Source organism: Sphaeramia orbicularis, chromosome 22, assembly GCF_902148855.1.
Source record: "Sphaeramia orbicularis chromosome 22, fSphaOr1.1, whole genome shotgun sequence".
In the NCBI taxonomy this organism is placed as follows: domain Eukaryota; kingdom Metazoa; phylum Chordata; class Actinopteri; order Kurtiformes; family Apogonidae; genus Sphaeramia; species Sphaeramia orbicularis.
In genome coordinates, this window is record NC_043978.1 from 9,800,313 (window position 1) to 9,822,423 (window position 22,111).

Genomic DNA, 22,111 nt, shown 5'->3' on the forward strand with positions numbered 1-22,111 from the left:
ATATTTAGTTTATTCTTTAGTTTCTATGGACGTGGTGTTTTATAGCCTGTTTGGACTCTACCTCTGCCATCAACATGTTGTTTGATGTTATTATTATTCACGTTATTTTTCTTTTGTCTTTACATGGATTTTAGTAGTTGTTTTTTGTTTTGTTTTGTTTCTTTCTTTTATATTTTAGATCACCATTGTATTAAACCACAGGTGTCAAACATGCGGCCCGGGGGCCAAATCTGGCCCGCCAAAGGTTCCATTCTGGCCCGCGAGATGAAAGTGCAAAAATTAACCTGAACAGTCACTTTGTCCAAATCATTTAGGTTCAGGTTCCACATACAGACCAATGTGATCTACAGTAAAAATAACAACACAATAACCCATAATTAAGGACAACTACAAATTTTCTTTGTGAAAAATTATGTGGAAAAATTCAAGTGAAAAAAATAACATTACACTGTGAAAATATTTACATTTACAAAACTATTCTTTCACAATAAAATGCAAATAAATACATAAATAAAAACAAAGATGAACAACCTGAAATGTGCAGTTTGAACAATATTCTGCCTGTTACTAAATGTTTTATGCATTTATGGATCCACTGTGATCTGGAGTTGTGTTAATAATAACAGATGGAATACTGTAGAAATTTTTCAAATTTTAGTTCCAAACTCCAAAATTTTAACAATATTCTGCCTGTTACCAAATGTTTATGGAACACTATATGTAATGCACATGTATAAATAATAAGTCCAGGCATAATATTGTTAAAACTGCACTAATTTTTCAAATGAAATTTCTGTTTTTTTCAGGTTATTCACATTTTTTGTCAAATGTAAATATTTTCATAATTTAATTGTTTTGTTTTTTTTTTACACTAAAACAAAATGAAAAACTTGGATTTGTCATTATTTATCGGTTATTAAGTCATTATTTTACTGGTTCTGGCCCGCTTCAGATCAAATTGGGCTAAATATGGCCCCTGAACCAAAATGAGTTTTACACCCCTAAGTTAAACTGTTACGCGCTAAATAAATAAATAAATAAATAAATAAGTAAGTAAGTAAGTAAGTCCTGGTCTGCCGTGGCCTGTGGACTTTCCTCTGACTCTGCAGGGACTCTGTGGTCTGTGTCGGTTCATTTCCAGTGTTCGTTGATGAACGTGGACGCTGTTTGTTACTGGATCTGATCTGACTTTGACTGGACTGGTGTCTGTGTGAAGGACAGGAGAGGATGACTCAGATCTGTAATCGAAACACATGCTGTTCCTCTGCCTCAGTCATTCGGCTGCAGCGTGCGCGCACACACACACACACACACACACACACACACACACTGCTCTATGATATGGTTATGAGGGAGGCTATGGCTTGTAATCCCATTCTCCTTGGTGAGGATGAAGACAGGAGTGTGTGGATGAGTATTACTCCTGTTTTGGGGACTTAAACACAGATCTGTTTAACCCTTCAGTGTCTGTGTGTCTGAACCTCCACCAACATAAAGATTACAATCAGTGTGTTTTTATCACACTTTTGTCATTTTGTCATGTTAAAAAGAGTCATTCATTTTATATTTTGGTTCATGAAAGAAAAATTTCATGTTTGACAAATATATATAAATATATCTAAGAATTTCAACGTGTTTTTTTTTTTTTTTTTATGTTTTGAAAATTTGAAAAGCAAAGTATATGGAGTATATCGTCACTTTTGGGGGGAAAACCTCATAAGTCCATTTTGTTTTCTTTTTTTTTGTCATAAAACATCCTATTGATCAGCCTTTACATTGGCCTGACAGTTTTAGAAATATTTAACCAATTGAAAGTGTTGAAAACAGCTTGTGATGACATCTAACTCCATTCATTTATTTAGAATATACATTGTTTTTCCGGTTTCCTTAGAAATAACCGTTTTGGACATAAAAGGTTTCCACCCGACAGTGATGATATAATCTATAGTATAAAACAGCAATAGAACAATGTCCACGTCCATTTAGTGAGTGAGTCCTTTAGTTTGACTGTAGAAGGAATCAAAGGTTCAGATGTAATTCTATTGTAATGAATGGGGGTCAGTTTGACCCACCAATGGAAGCTTTAGGGTACAAATACAAAAACTACTGTTACATATTATATATAAAATAATATTGAGATAATCGAGAGTCTGGTTTCGACCGGATCGATATGTAAAGTGTCATGAGATAACTTTTGTTATGATTTGGTGCTATATAAATAACATTTGATTGAAAATAAATTTGACTGATTACAATAAAACCACCTGAGCGGGTCAGTTTGACCCACTTAGGCGTCTAAAGGTTAAAGGACTTATTTAAGGGGTATTTCTACTTTAATATATTCAATATAAATGACCGAAAAGTATTATCAGTGTACATGGAATAAAGTGTTCTGTCATAGATCTCAGAGCGTTGAATTAAAGAGAATGTTCAGATCAATCTAACTATAGAAGTGGGCGGGTCTTTCACTGGAGGAGAACTCAACTCATCCAATCACAGTCCATATATGACTTCTATCAGTGACCAATAGAAACTAGACTGATATCTGGAACCATTTACACGTTCTAAACCATCAACAGATGGACCAGTAGAAGGAAAGGAACAGTTAGAATATTTACAAAACAAAAATGAACGAATTAAACAACAAAACAGACAAAAATAATAAACAAAATAATCATAAGTAAAGGCAAATTTGTAATTATCTAAAAATGCGTAAAAAATTTTCAAAAATCAGAGTTTATATGTTCTAAACCAGGGGTGTCAAACTCAGATCCTCAAGGGCCAGTATCCTGCATGTTTTAGATGTTTCCCTCCTCCAACACACCTGATTCAAATGATCAGCCTATCATCCAACTCTGCAGAAGCCTGATAACGACCGTCAGGTGTGCTGGAAGAGGGAAACATCTAAAACATGCAGGATACCGGCCCTCGAGGACCGGAGTTTGACACCTGTGTTCTAAACCATCAACAGATGGACCGATAGAAGGAAAGCAACAGTTAAAATATTTAAACAACATAAATGTACAAAAATGAACAAAAAATTAAAGAAAATGAACAAAATAACCAACAAAATGAACAAAAAAATCCACAAAATGAAAAGAATTAATGAACAAAATGATCACAAGGCAATTGTAATAATTTAAAAATGTGTAAAAAAAAAAAATTTCAAAAGTCTAAATTCCTCAAAAATGTGAACAAACTTTGTCGACATTGTCCTAAAGAAGAAATAGATAAAATATGAAATGAATGGGACCAGTAGTTTTGGAGAACAACATTGCTGAAATGTAGAAGTTGGTGACCTTCAGTTTGACCCTTCAAGGTCACTGAAGGTCAAAGGTCATGGACCCAAATCACAGTCCATATATGACTTCTATCAGTGATCAATAGGAACTAGACTGATATCTGGAGTCATTTACATGTTCTAAACCATCGACAGATGGACCAGTAGAAGGAAAGGAACAGTTAGAATATTTTTAAAAATTCATCAAAAATCAAAAAATCTAAATTTCTCAAAACTGTGAATAAACTTTGTAAACATTAACCCAACGCTGATACAGATAAAATATGAAATAAATCCGACAGTAGTTTAATCAGAGACAATGTTTGAAGAAATTGCTAAAGGAGACAAAGACAAAGACCTTGGACTCACAGCAGCTCATGTTCTATCAGTTGATGAGAAAAAAAAGTGTGTGATATTAGCATGGTTTCATTGACAGTAGAGGAAAAAAACACCACAAATGAGTCCAAACACAGCGTCTGAAGTCCCCACTTGGACACCTGAGACAGTATGCATGTCTGGCCAACAGAGTGGACAGACAGACAGACAGGCTGTCCCCTCACCGTCACCTCCTTACCTTGAATAGATGGTGTCTCTGCTCCTCTGACATCATCAGCTGGTGACTGTCCGTTACCATGGCGTCCATGTCCATCAGCCAATCCCAGAGCTCCTGGTACTCAGCCTCGAACTCCTGCAGACTGAAGACGGAACAGACAGACGGACGTTAGGACTGGGACTGCCGCGCTAATTTCATTTCCTTTTGTCTTTTCATTCGTATTATGGTCTGTTCTCTGTTATCGTTCGGTAAATTGTTGTAATATTGTTTTGTCCCGCAGCGATCAGAGACAAATGCATCTGGTTTTGTTGATAAAACATGAGGCTGGAAATGCAACGAGAAATGAGTGAGAAGTACGGAGTTAGATTAGTGTCAAAACATTCATGTGCAGAAGATGCAGATACTAGACTGGAGATGTGCTTTGAATGAGTTCAGTCGTACATTAAATGGATTGTGTGTATTTTATCTCTCAGTAGAGATGGGAATCAATAAGAATTTAATGATTCTGATTCCACTATCGATTTTGGTTATTGATCCGATTCCTTATCAGTTCTCATTGAGTGAGGGAATAAAAGAGTAAAAGTCTATTTCAGGGGGGGGACTCCTATGGAAGTAGATCTGTTTTCATCAGATTTTGAATTATAAAAGCCATTGAATTTCTAGCACTGAATTTTTTTGCACTGAAATTAAGGGTGTACTCACACCTACCTCGTTTGGTCCGTTTAAAACGGACCAGTTTGTTTCCCCAGAAAGTCTGGACTTTTTTTTAGGTGTGAATACAAACATGCGAACTCTGATTCGAACCAAACGAGCGGACCGAGACCACCTAGATGAGGTGGTCTCGGTCCCCTTCCAAATGGACTCTGGGTCGGTTCACTTCTGGTGTGAATATAACCGACCTCGAACCAAACCAAACCAAGGAATCTTGAGCATTTTTGTGCTTGACGAGCCACCGTAGCTGCTGGAAGTAGCCGAGGTTCACGGGTGGTCAGAGCTAAAAGCAGCAGCAGCTATGAGCTGTGGACAGACGTGGAGCAATGAGGAAAATGTATCTGCCACTGACATTTGGTCAGATGCCCGTATATGAAACTGGCTCTGAATGAGCTTTTCTTGAGTGTTAACATTATTTTCGTAAATTTGTGTCTGTAAAAATACAGTAAATATTCAGAAAATGATAACTGTATGTAGGACCACCACGTCTGTTTTCATCAACACCGGCTGTCTCTGATTCAGCCCGCCCCCGACTTTTCTGTCCAATGCCAGCACACATGCATGCTTCTGTTCATGCATTTTGGTCCACTAGCAAAAAGTGCAATGAGAATGCGATCCGACCCAAATGAAAAAATAAAGTCCGCATTCGGTCCGAATTAAATAAGCGGACCAAAGGACTTTTCAGGTGTGAATACACCCTCAATATCTGAATTTTTTTTGCACTGAAATTAATTATCTGAATTTTTTGTCTTTCAATTTTACTATGTTTATAAATTTAGAATAAAAAAAATTCCGAAACAAAAAATTCAGATGTAAAAAATTGAGATCACACATCCAGGACACCAAGGACAAGGAATGATTCTGTCTCAAGTCAAACCGACAGCCAGCCAGCCAGCCAGCCAATCCCGTTACGTTTGGTTGGTCATGTGATGCCGAAAAAATTCATATACTTAATTTCAGTGCAAAAAAATTCAGTGCTAGAAATTCAGTGGCTTATATAATTCAAAATCTGATGAGACAGATTTACTTCCATAGACTCCACTGTAAAAAGTTTGCCATAAGAACTGGTGTGACATAGAACATGATTTTATGGGATCAGTCTGTTCATTCATATTCTGATCAAATACACACAACACGTTTAATGTACGATTGAACTCATTCAACAGTTTACACATTTGTTTTTGCACAACTACAGGCTAACATGCACACAGATCCGTCTAACGCACACTAACATTTGGACAGTTTCCTGACCCCATAGAGAAGCACAGACAGAGCCAATGTTTGAAGTCCAACAGAAACATTCTGTAAATCCAGTTAATTTCACTTCATTCATGGACACAGTTGAGTCACTAAACATGAGGTCAGTGTGTCACAGTTCATACTTTAACCCTTTAAAGACCAGGTGTCCTCGTTTATCTGACACTGGGTTCCTTCTATTGGTCTAGAACACATGAGGGTAGAGGTCTGTCATTGGCTGAGGGGGAGGGGTGGAAGTGGGCGGAGCAGAGAGCAGCAGAGTGCAGTCGGTGAGAGAGGTGTGGAAGACTTTTATAACTTTTAACAATGTTTTAGTGGTGGATTCTGTAAATAATTGTATATAATAGTGATATTGCTGTTTTGGAGTGTTCTACTAGAGGGTTTTCACATGTTTTTATTAAGTTTTGCAGTTTTTTTTATACTGTTTTTATCTGTATGTTTGTGGTTTGTATAGTTCAGTATTAGTTGTATTTTGCCTATACGTATATATATATATATGTGTGTGTGTGTGTGTGTGTGTGTATACATATATATATATATATATATATATATATATATATATATATATATATATATATATATATATATATAGTGTTGTTTTGTCTTTTGTTATGTTGTTGTCTGTTACATTGTTTTTGTTGACATTTCATCTTTTATATTGTTTATTCTCCTTCTGTCTTTTACTTTGTTTTCATCTCATTATTCCTCAGTTCATGACTTCATGTGAACTGAATAAACCTAAACACTCCTTCACCACCTGTCCACTCAGTCCTTCATCACTACTACTACTCTTCCTCTTCCTCCTCTTTTTCTTCCTCTTCCCCTCCTCCTTCTCCTCTTCCTCTTCCCCTTCCTCCTCCTCCTCTCCCCCTCCTACTTCTCCTTCTCCTCCTCCTCCTGCTCTTCTTCTTTCTCCTCCTCATCTTCCTCCTCCTCTGCCCCCTCTTCCTTCTCCTCCTCCTCTCCCCCCTCCTCCTTCTCCTCCTCCTCCTGCTCTTCTTCTTTCTCCTCCTCTTCCCCTCCTCCTCATCTTCCTCCTCCTCTACCCCCTCTTCCTTCTCCTCCTCCTCCTCTTCCTCCTCCTCTGCCCCTCCTCCTTCTCCTCTTCCACCTCCTCCTCTCCCTCCTCTTACCCCTCCTCCTCCTGCCCCTCCTCCTCCTCTTCTTCTTTCTCTTCCTCTTCCCCCTCCTTCTCCTCTTCCTCCTCCTCCTCTCCCCCCTCCTCCTCTTACCCCTCCTCCTCCTCTTCTTCTTCCTCTTCCTCCTCCTCCTCTCCCCCCTCCTCCTCTTACCCCTCCTCCTCCTCTTCTTCTTTCTCTTCCTCTTCCCCCTCCTTCTCCTCTTCCTCCTCCTCCTCTCCCCCCTCCTCCTCTTACCCCTCCTCCTCCTCTTCTTCTTTCTCTTCCTCTTCCCCCTCCTTCTCCTCTTCCTCCTCCTCCTCTCCCTCCTCTCCCCTCTCCCCCCCCCCCCCCCCCCCCCCCCTCCTCCTCTTCCTCTTCGACACCAGATCACATCCAATATTAATGCTGCTGGAACAGAGGCCGATTGCTCAAACACACACATTACTGTCAGTCGTTTTGTCGAGGTGTGTGTGTGTTTATTATTTATATATTCGCTGGTTTTTCGGTCTCCGTGGGGATCGCCAACATGTTCCTCAACATTAGCGGTGAAATTGTTTGGAATTCTCCGGTCGCCGCCGATGACAGTTTGACAGCTCTGTCAGGCCCGCAGCGTTTCCACGACGACACACAAACGCGCAATACGGAGGGAAGGAGGCGCAAACAACAGCTGGGATACACACACACACACACACACACACACACACACACACTGGCTCTGATAATCACAGGTACCCACAATGCAACACACACCTTAAACACTAAACAAATAGAGCGATAGAGAGGTGACAAGACATCAGAGTAAACTATGAATGAAATTACAGAGTCAAGAGGAAAAGCAGGAAAAACACTTCACTGTTTCATTTCAGTTCAACACGGACACCAAACTTCAGAAAACACCGACTTTTACTCAGACGACAAACCAGAAAAACCAACAAGAACAGGAGTTTAATGAACAGAAACTTTAATGAATTACCTTTACTGTAAACATTACTAATGAAATACCATCCATTCATCCGTCCGTCCATCCATCCATCTGTCTGTCCATCTGTCTATCCATCCATCCGTCTATCCATCCATCCGTCCATCCATCCATCCATCCATCCATCCGTCTGTCTGTCCGTCCATCCGTCTATCCATCCATCCATCCATCCATCCGTCTGTCCATCCATCCGTCTGTCCGTCCATCCGTCTATCCATCCATCCATCTGTCCGTCCATCCATCCATCCATCTGTCTGTCTGTCCGTCCATCCGTCTATCCATCCATCCATCCATCCGTCCGTCCATCCATCCGTCTGTCCATCCATCCGTCTATCCATCCATCCATCCATCCATCTGTCCGTCCATCCATCCATCCATCCATCCATCCGTCCATCCATCTGTCTGTCCATCCATCCGTCTATCCATCCTGCAATATGTCAATTTTAACTTTCATTTTACTCTAAAAAGAACTGAAATCCTTGGCTGTTTGAGTTTGATTGAATGTGAAGCTAAAAACTACCAAATACAGTAAATGACTTTGAACACAACACTTAAGACGTCAAAACTAACTGGATCTGATGGTTGTCGAACTCTTTCAGACAGTATTGTTGTTTCTGTAGGCTGTCGGCACTATGGTTTTATCACTTTTATAGAAAAATCCAGACTTTTATTGATCTATAACTCACAAAACTCCACCTGTAATGTTCAGTCTTCCACAAACTGAGCAAAAACACTTCAGGGCTAATAAAGACACTCTGAACCTTAAACCCTGTTAAAGAACATTAAAGCAGGTCTGGTAGAATTCCATCTAATGTCCAACATCAGTGGGTTGAATTATCTTCTTATCAATATGACAAATGAAAACTAGTTCAGCAGATTAACCCAAATAGCTGACATGTATCAGGATCAGGTGGTTGTTAGGGGGCGGGGCCTGTCTGGAAACTGCAGACGACGGTAGTTTTATGATGATACTTTCTTCTAAAGAATGTGGACCATATTGACCAGTGATGTTTGTAAACTATATGGACAAAAGTATTGGGACACATCATGTCTACAGCTGTCAGATGATTATTATTTATAGTCAGGGCATGAAAAATACTTTAGAAATTTAGAAGAAGAGCATTTAAAATCATAGTCATAGTAAAAAAAAAAAAAAAAAAAAAAAAAAAAATCAATGTTGAGAGAAATGAAGTCAAAACATCTTTGAGGCATTTTGGAAACAAAGATAATAATTTAAAAATATAAAACTATATTATGATATTTGTTATTATATTTTGTATCCTCGTCAAAAATGTAAAAAAGCACCAACTTAAAATGGTTTAACTCATGATAAAGTTAAATGTACAGTAAAATAATAGATTTTATTTACAGAGTAAATGATAAAAAAAAGATGAAATATTAAATAAAATACAGTTTAAATGACAATAAGGGGAAGTTTTACAGTGTATTTTCAGAGCAAATGAGGAAAATCAGCTAAAAAATGTAAAAAGCATCGACTCAAAATGATTTAGCTCATAATAATGTTCAATGTACAGTAAAATAATAGATTTTATTATTGGACTAAATGATAAAAACAGATGAAATGTTGAATAAAATACAGTTTAAATGACAATTAAGTGAAGTTTTACTGAGTCTTTTCAGAGTAAATGAAGAAAATCAGCTGAAAAATGTAAAAAAGCATCAACTTAAAATGGTTTAACTGATGATAAAGTTAAATACATAATTAAATCCAAGTTATTATTTACATAAAATGTGAAAAAACAAAAGTGAAAAGGACCCGTTAGAAAACAAACATCTGAATTCAACCTGTCCACAGACTTTAGTCCACAGTGTATCTGACTATTGACAACTGTGTTTATTTCCAGTTTTCTAATGTGAGTAAATTGTCAATAAACACAAACAGAAAACCACAGAAGAAGAACTCGCCACCGCCGCCACCGCCTCCTTCCCCCAAGGCGCCGCTGCTCATTATGCGACGAGTGCGGCGTCCTTTTACCGACTCCGACAGATGAAGCAGATACAACGCTCTCACAGATTGTTTTCTCTTGTCGTTTGTCGTTTCTTCCTCCCCTCCCTCCTCCCTCCCTCCCCCCGTCCATCCTCGCCGCTGTCGCCGTCTTGTTCTCACACTAATGCTAACTAAACGCTTTGTAAAACAGGCGCTCTCCTGTGGGTGGGGGGGTGGGGGCTGCGTTCAGCACCGGGACAGTTCTGCGGCGTTTGAAGTGTCGGCTTTGCTTTCGGATGACGGAACGCGTGGGAGCGTTTGTGACACAACGACGACGCCATGGGAGGAAACGGGAATTATAGGAATCTATTATTTACTTCCTGTTCTTCAGAATCCAGTCAACACGATAGAAAATGAAACGGAAAAAAAATGTCACATGGATTAAACTTTTAAAACCATGTGTGTCTCCTGCGACACTTTTGGCTTTTTACAACATTTAAATCATCGGAACTCCAGAACCGTTTACGCTGTTAACATCCAATAATCATCTTTTATCTGAGTTTGGGTTCTTTCTATTGGTCTAGAACACGAGGGTAGAGGTCTGTCATTGGCTGAGCAGAGGGGTGGAAGTGGGCAGGGCTTTGAGCAGTAGAGTGCAGTCGGTGAGAGAGACATGGAAGATTTTTATGACTTTTATCAGTGTTTTAGGGCGAATTCTTATATAAAAGTGATGAGTGATGTGAAGTTCTGTTTTGGAATGTTCTAGTGGGTTTGGACGAGTTTTGGTCCAGTTTTGCTGTTTTTAAAATGTTTGAGTTGAAAGTTTATTTCTGTAAACAAGACATAACCAAGACCAGGACCAAGATGAAACCCAGACAGAACCAAGACCCAGAAGAAACCAAGACCAAGACGAAACCCAGATCAGAACCAAGACAAAACCCAGATCAGGACCAAGACAAAACCCAGATCAGGACCAAGACTAAACCCAGACCAGGACCAAGACGAAACCCAGACCAGGACCAAGATGAAACCCACATCAGAACAAAGACAAAACCCAGACCAGGACCAAGATGAAACCCAGACCAAAACCAAGATGAAACCCAGACCAGAACTGAGACAAAACCCAGACCAGAACCAAGACGAAACCGAGACAAGGACCAAGACGAAACCAGACCAGAACTGAGACAAAAGCCAGACCAGAACCAAGATGAAACCCAGACCAGAACCAAGACCCAGAAGAAACCAAGACCAAGATGAAACCCAGATCAGAACCAAGACAAAACCCAGATCAGGACCAAGACTAAACCCAGACCAGGACCAAGATGAAACCCACATCAGAACAAAGACAAAACCCAGACCAGGACCAAGACTAAACCCAGACCAGGACCAAGACGAAACCCAGACCAGGACCAAGATGAAACCCACATCAGAACAAAGACAAAACCCAGACCAGGACCAAGATGAAACCCAGACCAAAACCAAGATGAAACCCAGACCAGAACTGAGACAAAACCCAGACCAGAACCAAGACGAAACCGAGACAAGGACCAAGACGAAACCAGACCAGAACTGAGACAAAAGCCAGACCAGAACCAAGATGAAACCCAGACCAGAACCAAGATGAAACCCAGACCAGGACCGAGATGAAACCCAGGCCAGAACCAAGACAAAACCTAGACCAGAACCAAGTCGAAACCCAGACCAGAACAAAACAAAACCCAGACCAGGACCAAGACGAAACCCAGACCAGAACCAAGACGAAACCCAGACCAGAACCAAGACAAAACCCAGACCAGGACCAGTATGCAGACTGAGACCGAGGCCTAGACCCAGGACAGTACCAGGTCCAGAATCAAACCTCCTGGTCCATTTAACGGCTGTTTCACTTCCTGTTCGTGTCATAAATAAACTCACACATGATTCGTCTGGATTTTAATCCACAAACTTAGAAATGAGTCCAGTCATTGACGGACCTGTGTAGATTTTTCATCCTAAAACAGATTAGTCCTGTTTTTCTGTTCATTGTTTGATTTTAGCTGAACATGTAAATAATATTTTCATAAATAACCTCCATCCGTTTGAACTCCACACTGATTAAATGTGACTGTTTTGTTTAAAGTTTTGTCAGAATAACAGACGTCCATGTTTCCTTCCTTCTACTTCAGTGTAAAGTCGAACCCACTCGTTTCCACTCAGCCTTAAGTGAATGGATTTCCCATCATCCTCCTCTTCACTTCTGTCGCTCTTCATCATTTTCCACAGTTTTACGACGGCTTTCTTTCCCTCCATCGTCTTCCTCTGAGACTCAGAGAAGAAAAGACGTCTGCAGCAAAACGATAGAAGCTGTAACGGATGTTCCTAATCCATCATCCACTGAACGAGGAGGAGGACAAGGAGGAGGAGCAGGAAGAGGAGGGACAGGAGGAGGAAGAGGAGGAACAGGAGAAGGAGGAGGAGCAGGAGAAAGAAGAGGAAGAGGAGAAAAAGGAGGAGGAGGAAGAGAAGGAGGAGAAACAAAAGAAGAAACAGGAGGAGGAGGAGGAACAGGAGGTGGAGAAAGAGGAATGAGAGGAGGAGGAGGAGGAGGAGGAGAAACAGAAGGAACAGGTGAAAAAAGAGGAAGAGGAGAAACAGGAGGATGAAGAGGAGAAAGAAGAAAAAGAGGAGAAACAGGACAAAGAAGAGGAAGAGAAGAAACAGGAGGAACAGGAGAAAGGAGAGGAGGAGAAGAAACGGAAGGAGAAACAGGAGAAGGAGGAGAAACAGGAGAATTAAGAGGAGTAGGAGAAACAGGAGGGGGAGGAACAGGAGAATGAAGAGAAAGAGGAGAAACAGGAGGAGGAGGAACAGAAGAAAGAGGAGGAGGAACAGGAGACAGAAGAGGATGAGGACGAGGAGAAACAGGAGAAAGGAGGAGGAAGAAGAGGAGGAGAAGAAACTGGAGGAGGAGGAGAAAGATGAGGAGGAGGAGAAACAGGAGAAAGGAGGAGGAAGAAGAGGAGGAGAAGAAACTGGAGGAGGAGGAGAAAGATGAGGAGGAGGAGAAACAGGAGAAAGTAGGTGGAAGAAGAGGAGGAGGAGAAACGGGAAAGGAGGAGGAAGAAGAGGAGGAGGAGGAACAGGAGGAAGATGAGGAGGAGGAACAGGAGGAGGAACAGGAGACAAAAGAGGACGAGGAGAAACAGGAGGAGGAGGAGGAAGAGGGGGAGGAGAAACAGGAGAAAGGAGGAGGAAGAGGGGGAGGAGAAAGAAGAAGAGGAGGAGGAGAAACAGGAGGAGGAACAGGAGGAGGAGGAAGATGAGGAGGAGGAACAGGATGAGGAACAGGAGACAAAAGAGGACGAGGAGAAACAGGAGGAGGAGGAGGAGGAGTGCTGAATGTTGAGTTAAAGGTTGAATGTGTGTTTGTCACCTTTCAGTCTCAGACTCGACTGGATTTATGAGGTGATTCAGAGTCTAATGGATTCAGAGGAAGAGAAGAAGAACAGATGAACGCAGGGGCGATTCTAGGATCACAGGTTCAGGGGCTGAACACTGAGCGCTGCCTGGACAGACAAGACAAATTTCACTGTTTTGTACATTTTAACGCAATTTCGGACCATCGTTCCCACATTTGTGAACGAAAAGCATAACAGTTTTTAAGTATGAGGAACTCTGTGACTAAACCATCAGATCTGATCAAAGTTATTTAAATGCTGAGCCACAGTAAAAGAGGAATGGATTGGAAACATAAAAGAAATAAACCCTAAGTCTAATTTCTGGTGGAAAACAATCCTCCATTTTTGATACAGCAGCTCCTCAACATATACATATATGAGAGAATGGGTTTAACTCCAGAGGAATATTAATGTCAGATCTACTTCAAAACACTGTCTGCACATGACAACACATGGACTGTACAGGTTCTGTCAGTGGAACATTTACACATCTGTTGTATAAATGGACACAAACCAATATATATGTGGGAGAACACACCATCATATACCGTCAAAACATCAGCAAACCAGTTTTGGTCATTTGTTTTCCAATTAATCTAATTAAAATACGTAACATTTAACACATTTAATCAGAGGCAGATCATTTCAAAAAAAGAATTGCAGACCAGTGTATGTTAAGTGTCTCTGCTCTCCTCTCTCTCTTTGTGCTTTAACCAAAAGGCAAATAACCAAACTATGTGTTTTATATATAATAAGACGTATGAACGGGTACATTTATTCAGTTTATAACATTGCAACAGAATATTTGGTTGATGTGGAAAATGAGGTTACACAAGTTGATGTTACACTCTTACCTGAATCTGGCTCTTTTTTATTTTTTGAAAAAGAAAACAACAAAAAAAAAACTCAAAAAGCACTCGGAGAGCACAGACCTCCGCCAAGGCAGATCAGTGAGTCCCCCTCCCCCCCAAAAACCACCAAAATTGAATCATTTGTTTGTTGTGCCAGTATCAACATTTCCTGAAATTTTCATCCAAATCTGTCCATAACTTTTTGAGTTATCTTGCACATGGACAGACACAGACAAACCAACCCTGGCAAAAACATAACCTCCTTGGCAGAGGTGAAAAACAATTGTACGTTCATGATAAGGCTTTCTACATGCACACACACACACACATGCACACACACACACACACACACACACACACACACAATAGGAGTGAATGTTCATCCAGTTAAATAAAGTCAGTCTCTCCTTGTCTTTAATCTGAACACATACACAGACACAACAGCAGCCTCTCTCAGTCCAGTTCAAACAGAGGACAGAGGTGGACAGAGGTGGACAGAGGTGGACAGAGGTGGACAGAGGTGGACACAGGTGGACAGAGGTGGACAGAGGTGGACAGAGGTGGACACAGGTGGACACAGGTGGACAGAGGTGGACAGAGGTGGACACAGGTGGACTGAACCACATGGAACATTTCCTAGACAGAAAAAACATCAGCTTACTCCCACCTAACAGCAGAAACAGTGATCTACGTTTCAATGCAGCAAAAATTGGGACTGGTGATGATAATAATGTGTTGGTATTAAGTGGCAGAAGTAAAGAAATGTGTCACCTGACCTGGTTTACACCAACTACTTACACTACTACTGTATTCCAACTCTGGAAGGCAGCGCCTGCACACTGCTCTGTACAGATGGAGCACACAGAGTCTGAATCGAGGAAAGGGGGGGGGGGGGGGGGGGGGGGGATCAAACCTTTTAAGAGGCAAGGTGGGGGGTGCTGTATTTTTGTTGTTAAAACATTACATTTCAGCTGCGTATGGTTTTAACATTTTTCTAGCATGTTAAGTATGGACGTAAAGTAAACAAGAAAAAAGAAAAATTTCAGTAATCTTAAAATATTTTAGGGGTGCTGGGAATCAATTTAGGGATGCTTCAGCACCCCCAAAAATGGGCTAAAAATGCCCATGGATGAACGGAACGGCAAGAACAGACGATGACACGCCCCCTGGAGACTGACACCCATTGTTTTTTTTGTTTTTTTTTACATTTGATGTTCTTATTTTTCTTGACCTATGATCCTTTAATTTCAGTCTGTAAAATGTCTAATGTGTGAAAAGAAAGAAAAACCAATAAAAAGTAAGTTACAAAAAAACCCAAACATTTACAACAAGTAAAAGTCTGTTAAACTAGGATCCGTCACTGGGTGCAGCGTCTGTTTTGTGGTGGAATCATGGCTGAATTGAGGCGTTTTGTGAAATCAGTAAATAATTCAGTCTGACCTTCATTTTCTTTACAACTGAACCAAAACCAGAAATCTCCACTGAGCTGCACTCACAGCAGCTCAAAGAAAACATGTAACATCCAATTAATACGAAGCTCATCCCACACACCGCTGCACAACGCACACAGACACACAACACGCGCGCACACACACACACACACACACACGCACGCACACACACGCGCGCACACACACGCACACACACACATAAACACGCACGCACACACACACTCTAGCAGTGAAAGCAGAGTATAATATATGAATAACCAATTAGTGTCCAACACATCCAATGGAAATGACTGAAACATGACTCCACAGAGGACGACAAAACGCACAATGCAAACACACAACGCAAACACCACCACAGCATCATTTACATCTGTGTGTGTGTGTGTGTGTGTGTGTGTGTGTGAAACAAGCACAACAAACACACACTAAACAATCCAGTTAGTGAAGCCCAAACCCAAACTGTACTTCACACTCATAATTAAACAGTAGGTTTGTGTGTCTGTGTGCATTTTAACTACACACAACCCTCATGTTTCTATGACGACAAAGTGACACAAAAAAAGCCTAGAACAACACAAAACACACAGCTGACGCACAATGAGCGATGAGAGCATCATGTCATTTGTAAACACATGATTCATGGATGAACCACTGTGTGTGTGTGTGTGTGTGTTTGTGTGTGTGTGTGTGTCTGTGTGTGTGTGATAACCACACATTGAGGCTCCTCAAAGCTCAGATGAAACGCCGTGGGGCTGTGACCAAATGCTGCTGCCTGAGCACAGTCTGTCCAAAGCAGATACTGACACTGACACTGTGTGTGAGACACGCTACGCTGTTGTGTCGACGCTTTGTCTTTGTTTTTGTGTGTTTTTGTGCGTCGTGTCTGAGGGGAAGGTCCTCAACTTCACATTTAAACAGTGTTTTAGGTTAAACAAAAAAAACAGAGAGACAGCGTCCACAGGTTGGACAGTATTATCCACAGGTTGTAGTACCACTGAAGGCCACTAGATGCTGCTCCACAAAGCTCTGGTTCCCATTGACTTACACTGAACTTGTCTCTAAGAATGTCAAGTCACTAAATTTTTCTAAAGGTGAAGACACACCAACCCGACTGCTGATTGTCTCCAGTAAAGTTAGCCCGACTCATCAGTCGACTCTCGTTTCCCTGACACGGTCAAAAAATGTGAAGAACACACTAAATTGACTACTGACTCGAATTTTTGTGCTTGCGTGAGACGTAAACCTGGAAAATAGCAGAACATCTCTGTAAACCCTGAGCTTGTTGTCATCAGTCATTGTTGTCAGAGTGTTCAGTAGTCCAGAAGGGTTGGTGTGATTGTTAGTGTTCAGTAGTCCAGAAGGGTTGGTGTTGTTGTCAGTGTTCAGTAGTCCAGAAGGGTTGGTGTTGTCAGTGTTCAGTAGTCCAGAAGGGTTGGTGTCATCGTCAGTGTTCAGTAGTCCAGAAGGGTTGGTGTGATTGTTAGTGTTCAGTAGTCCAGAAGGGTTGGTGTTGTTGTCAGTGTTCAGTAGTCCAGAAGGGTTGGTGTTGTCAGTGTTCAGTAGTCCAGAAGGGTTGGTGTCGTTGTCAGTGTTCAGTAGTCCAGAAGGGTTGGTGTTGTCAGTGTTCAGTAGTCCAGAAGGGTTGGTGTTGTTGTCAGTGTTCAGTAGTCCAGAAGGGTTGGTGTTGTTGTCAGTGTTCAGTAGTCCAGAAGGGTTGGTGTGGTTGTTAGTGTTCAGTAGTCCAGAAGGGTTGGTGTTGTTGTCAGTGTTCAGTAGTCCAGAAGGGTTGGTGTTGTCAGTGTTCAGTAGTCCAGAAGGGTTGGTGTTGTTGTCAGTGTTCAGTAGTCCAGAAGGGTTGGTGTGGTTGTTAGTGTTCAGTAGTCCAGAAGGGTTGGTGTTGTTGTCAGTGTTCAGTAGTCCAGAAGGGTTGGTGTTGTCAGTGTTCAGTAGTCCAGAAGGGTTGGTGTTGTTGTCAGTGTTCAGTAGTCCAGAAGGGTGGGTGTTGTCAGTGGTCAGTAGTCCAGAAGGGTTGGTGTTGTCAGTGTTGAGTAGTCCAGAAGGGTTGGTGCTGTTGTCAGTGTTCAGTAGTCCAGAAGGGTTGGTGTTGTCAGTGTTCAGTAGTCCAGAAGGGTTGGTGTTGTCAGTGTTCAGTAGTCCAGAAGGGTGGGTGTTGTTGTCAGTGTTCAGTAGTCCAGAAGGGTGGGTGTTGTTGTCAGTGTTCAGTAGTCCAGAAGGGTGGGTGTTGTTGTCAGTGTTCAGTAGTCCAGAAGGGTTGGTGTTGTTGTCAGTGTTCAGTAGTCCAGAAGGGTTGGTGTTGTCAGTGTTCAGTAGTCCAGAAGAGTTAGTGTTGTTGTCAGTGTTCAGTAGTCCAGAAGGGTTGGTGTTGTTGTCAGTGTTCAGTAGTCCAGAAGGGTTGGTGTTGTCAGTGTTCAGTAGTCCAGAAGGGTTGGTGTTGTTGTCAGTGTTCAGTAGTCCAGAAGAGTTGGTGTTGTTGTCAGTGTTCAGTAGTCCAGAAGGGTGGGTGTTGTCAGTGTTCAGTAGTCCAGAAGGGTTGGTGTTGTTGTACTTGTTGAACAGATGGTTCGTAATAAGAAGATCCTGGTGTTGTCAGCTCTAGGGCTTCTACTGGTGGAAGAAGAAAAATGTCACAGGTGAAAACTGAGGAGAAATCGCACTATGCTAACAATGCTAACAGTGCTGACTTGATGGAATGAATAAAGTCCATAGTCAACACTGACTGTCACTCATTCAGATCTGATCTGAGCAGTGAAAGGACTATTCTAGAAGACAATAATAGTGTGCAGTACCTTGGCAGAGCTGGATTCACATGGAAACTTCTCCTTCACTCATTCACTTGTCCAGTGCTATCCCTCATCCAATCAGATCAATCCGACTGAACGACGGGGAGTGGACAATTACACATGTTGAATTGGCCGAAAAGACTGGAGACGACATTAACAATGGACGATCGAACGGAACACACCAAACAGACTCATGTCACCGACCTCAGCAGACTGACCGACGACGTCCGACCACTGAAAACCGGGTTGGTGTGTCTGCACCTTAAGGCTACGTTCAGACTGCAGGCCAATGTGGCCCGAGTCCGAGTTTTGTGCCCATATGTGACCTGTGTCCGATCTGTTGGAGATAGTTTGAACAGCACTACTCCTATTTTTTCAAATCCGACCCAGACTGCTTTCATATGTCAATCGGATATCAAAAATGTCAACGTGAAACCCCACATTTGGTCCATTTGCTGACTCATTTTTTTCATTTTGCGATTGTGACTTCTCAGTTAAACATGAAAAGAACCAATGATCCACAGATTTTCCAAATAGTTCGATACATGGGTCCAACAGTAGTAAACCTGGTTGTCATTTACCTGTTGTTCTTGGTCTGGGGGGTGTTCTGCCTCCTGCTGGTGGACGTCGGGTACTGCAGGCTGCTCAGTCTGATGGCCATCTGCTCCAAAGCGGCGCGCTGGCCTTCAAACTGACTGGAGATCAGCTCCACCTACAGGACAAACAGAGGAACGCACACATCGTCAGCCTTTAAACCTGTTCAACCCTGAGCCGTGAGTTCAATGGAACATGAAACAATGGATTAGCATTGATAGAACAAGATTCATTCAGTTGAAACTGTTCTAAAGAACTGTTCTAAACCAGAAAATAGAAAAGACAATATTATTATATCTTTACAATGTGACTTTTATTTTTGTTATTGTTTGTGTCGTTTAGTTAGTTTTATCAGTAGAAATAACCCCTGTACTGTTAGATCTGCTTGGTGTTAGCTTAGCACTGTTACCTTAGCAGTCCTGTATCTGATCTGTTACAGTTTGAACAGCACTAATCCGACCCAGACCACTTTCAAATATGGTCCTAAATCTGACCCAGACCACTTTCATATGTGGTCCTAAATCTGACCCAGACCACTTTCATATGTGGTCCTAAATCTGATCCGTATCGCATATTTTCCAATGTGACTTCAGTCTGAACGTCCAGGTTGTATTAATCCGAACTTTACGTCATTGAAATGCAACAAACGTCACAGTTGTTGGTCCTCCATATTTCCTTCTGTAAACGCAGTGTGTGTCTGCGTGGTCTCGTATTTCATCAGGACATCTTTAGTGTGTATGGGTCACTTCAGGGTCACATTCAGTCCAGACTCAAAACTGATAGAAGTCGCATTTAATGTGGAATATGAACCGACACACAAAAAAATTAGATTTCACCCAAAAATCTGAACTGTGCATTAAGACCTGCTGTGTGGGCGGAGCCTTAGAGGTCTTTGAACCTGTCGTAGCACATGTGATACAGATGGTTTTAAAGGGTGAACGTGTAAAGACAGACTTTTACTGTTTTCGTGCTAAAAACTTTTAATGACATTTCGTGACTAAACCTGCAGAAGAACAAAGATGCTAACGTGTGATTGGAGTCCAAGCCTCTGCAGGTTATTTACTGCCCTGTTTTCCTTTAATTCCACCTGTTTCGTGTCATAAACAGAAGCGTGTGTGTGTGTGTTGACGTGTGTGTCTGAGTGGGATCATCTCCCTGAGTGTGATTAGCTGTTTATTGCAGATGAATGAGACCCGTCCGTGTTCTGCTTTGACGGACGTGGCCTTTAAAGCCTTGCCGGCGTCCAACGAGCCACTAGAAACACACTCCACACTCATCAACACACACACACACACACACACACACACACACACACACTGGTATGTACATGTATATGCATAACATTGACAAAATACCTCACACACACACATCGCTGTAACACAAATTACCCATGAAAACACACACACACACACACACACACACACACAGCGGGAATCGCTTTTCTCTTGCACAAATTACCCACAAACACCCATCCAGACTGCACAAATGTCCCCATAAAGCCGCGCACACACTTCTACACAAATCGACTCTGAATCGCTTCTGCAAAAATAAACACACACGTTCACACATCGAGCATGAATCGCTGCTCTTTCTCACAAATTATCCTCAGTGTGCACACACACATGCATGCACGCACACACACACACACACACACGCACGCACACACACACACGCACACACACACACACTCTCAGTATCCAGACACAATCATATAGAAGCACTCAGCGGCGCTCACATGTAATTGCATACAAACTATATGGAGATGAGGCTTCAATTGAACCAATGAAGGCAGAGTGTGTACAAACAGACACATACACACATACACACACACACACACACACAAGCGCCTGCTTTTTCCTCATTCTGTAACAATCTGAATAAAGTGTCGTGGCGTCGTGGCGCGTTCGCCATCCGATCTACTTAGCGGACTCGGCGGAAGGATCTGGAAAGGTCATCCAATCTGTGGAAGGCAGAGCCGCTCAATCAGAGCTAATAAACAAACCGCCAACACACAATCAACAACAACGCCGCCGCTGCCGCCGCCGGGTGTGTGCGTGAGGCGGCGCTCTGTTTGTGTGCGCTCAGATTACACAAATGAAACTAACTGGAAGCTCTCGGAGACAATTTCCCTCACTTTGTCTAAATGTCTCTGCGCTTTCATTCATTCGCCGTCGCCCGGTTTTCGGCGTCGGGAGGGAGTCGGCCAATCAGACGCTTTCATTAGCGTTCATTATCTGACCGAGCGAAAACATGGAAGTTGTGGAGATTCAAGGCGTGACCGCTCAGAACTCTCAATTCAATTATTGTCTAAAAGAGTCCGATTACAGGCCTTAAATCCACAAGAAAAAACACACAAGAAAAACTAAACTTTTATACAGAAACGCAGAATAAAAATTTAAAAAAAAAAGTATATATACATATATACATATATATATATATATATATATATATATATATATATATATATATATATATATATTCATCAGATTTTCATGTTAAAAAATTATTGATGGTAATTTTGCAACTTTGATTAAAAAGGAAAATGTGGGTGAACTGTGTCTTTGTCTCCTGTTATTCTGTAATAAATTGCAGCTTTAATTCCATTATTTTACATGTTCCTCTTTTTGCTGAATCTAAAATATCACTGTGTAACAGACGTTCTGTTGAATTATGTTTTTTAGGATTGTTTTTTTTTTCAGTTTCTGCATGAAATCAAACGTAATCCTCCTAAATCTTAGCTTTTTATGATCATTTATTCACATTTTTGTGATTTGATTAACAGAGCAGCTCAATTTGGAATAAAACTGGTTATTTGATTTTGTTTTACTGTGTTTTTATTATTTTATTAGGGTTTTTTAAAGGGCTTTTGTCAGTTCTGTTATTTTTTAATCTGGTTTATAATTACATTTAGATTGGATTATTAACCCTCTGGTGTCCAAGTGAGTCTATTAAACACACTTTCCACTTAATTTTATAAAGTCATATTATTTTTCAAAATTTGTTTTATGTCAGAATTCAAAAGTTGTTCATTTTTTTGTCTGATTGTTTAAATTCTGATTCATCCACTAAAACCATCCCATAATAAACAGTGTTAAATTCCTACACTAACACCCTTCTACCAAGTGAGT

At 41.3% G+C, this 22,111-nt stretch overlaps 1 protein-coding gene across 1 annotated transcript in view; it reads right to left on the bottom strand.

Moving 5' to 3' along the window:
* akap6 (A kinase (PRKA) anchor protein 6) overlaps nt 1-22,111 on the bottom strand; it is a 371,391-nt gene that overhangs the window by 94,750 nt on the left and 254,530 nt on the right. Inside the window, 2 exon segments of the mRNA XM_030127062.1 lie at nt 3,855-3,975; nt 18,971-19,101. Coding sequence (XP_029982922.1) covers nt 3,855-3,975; nt 18,971-19,101 — 252 coding nt within the window.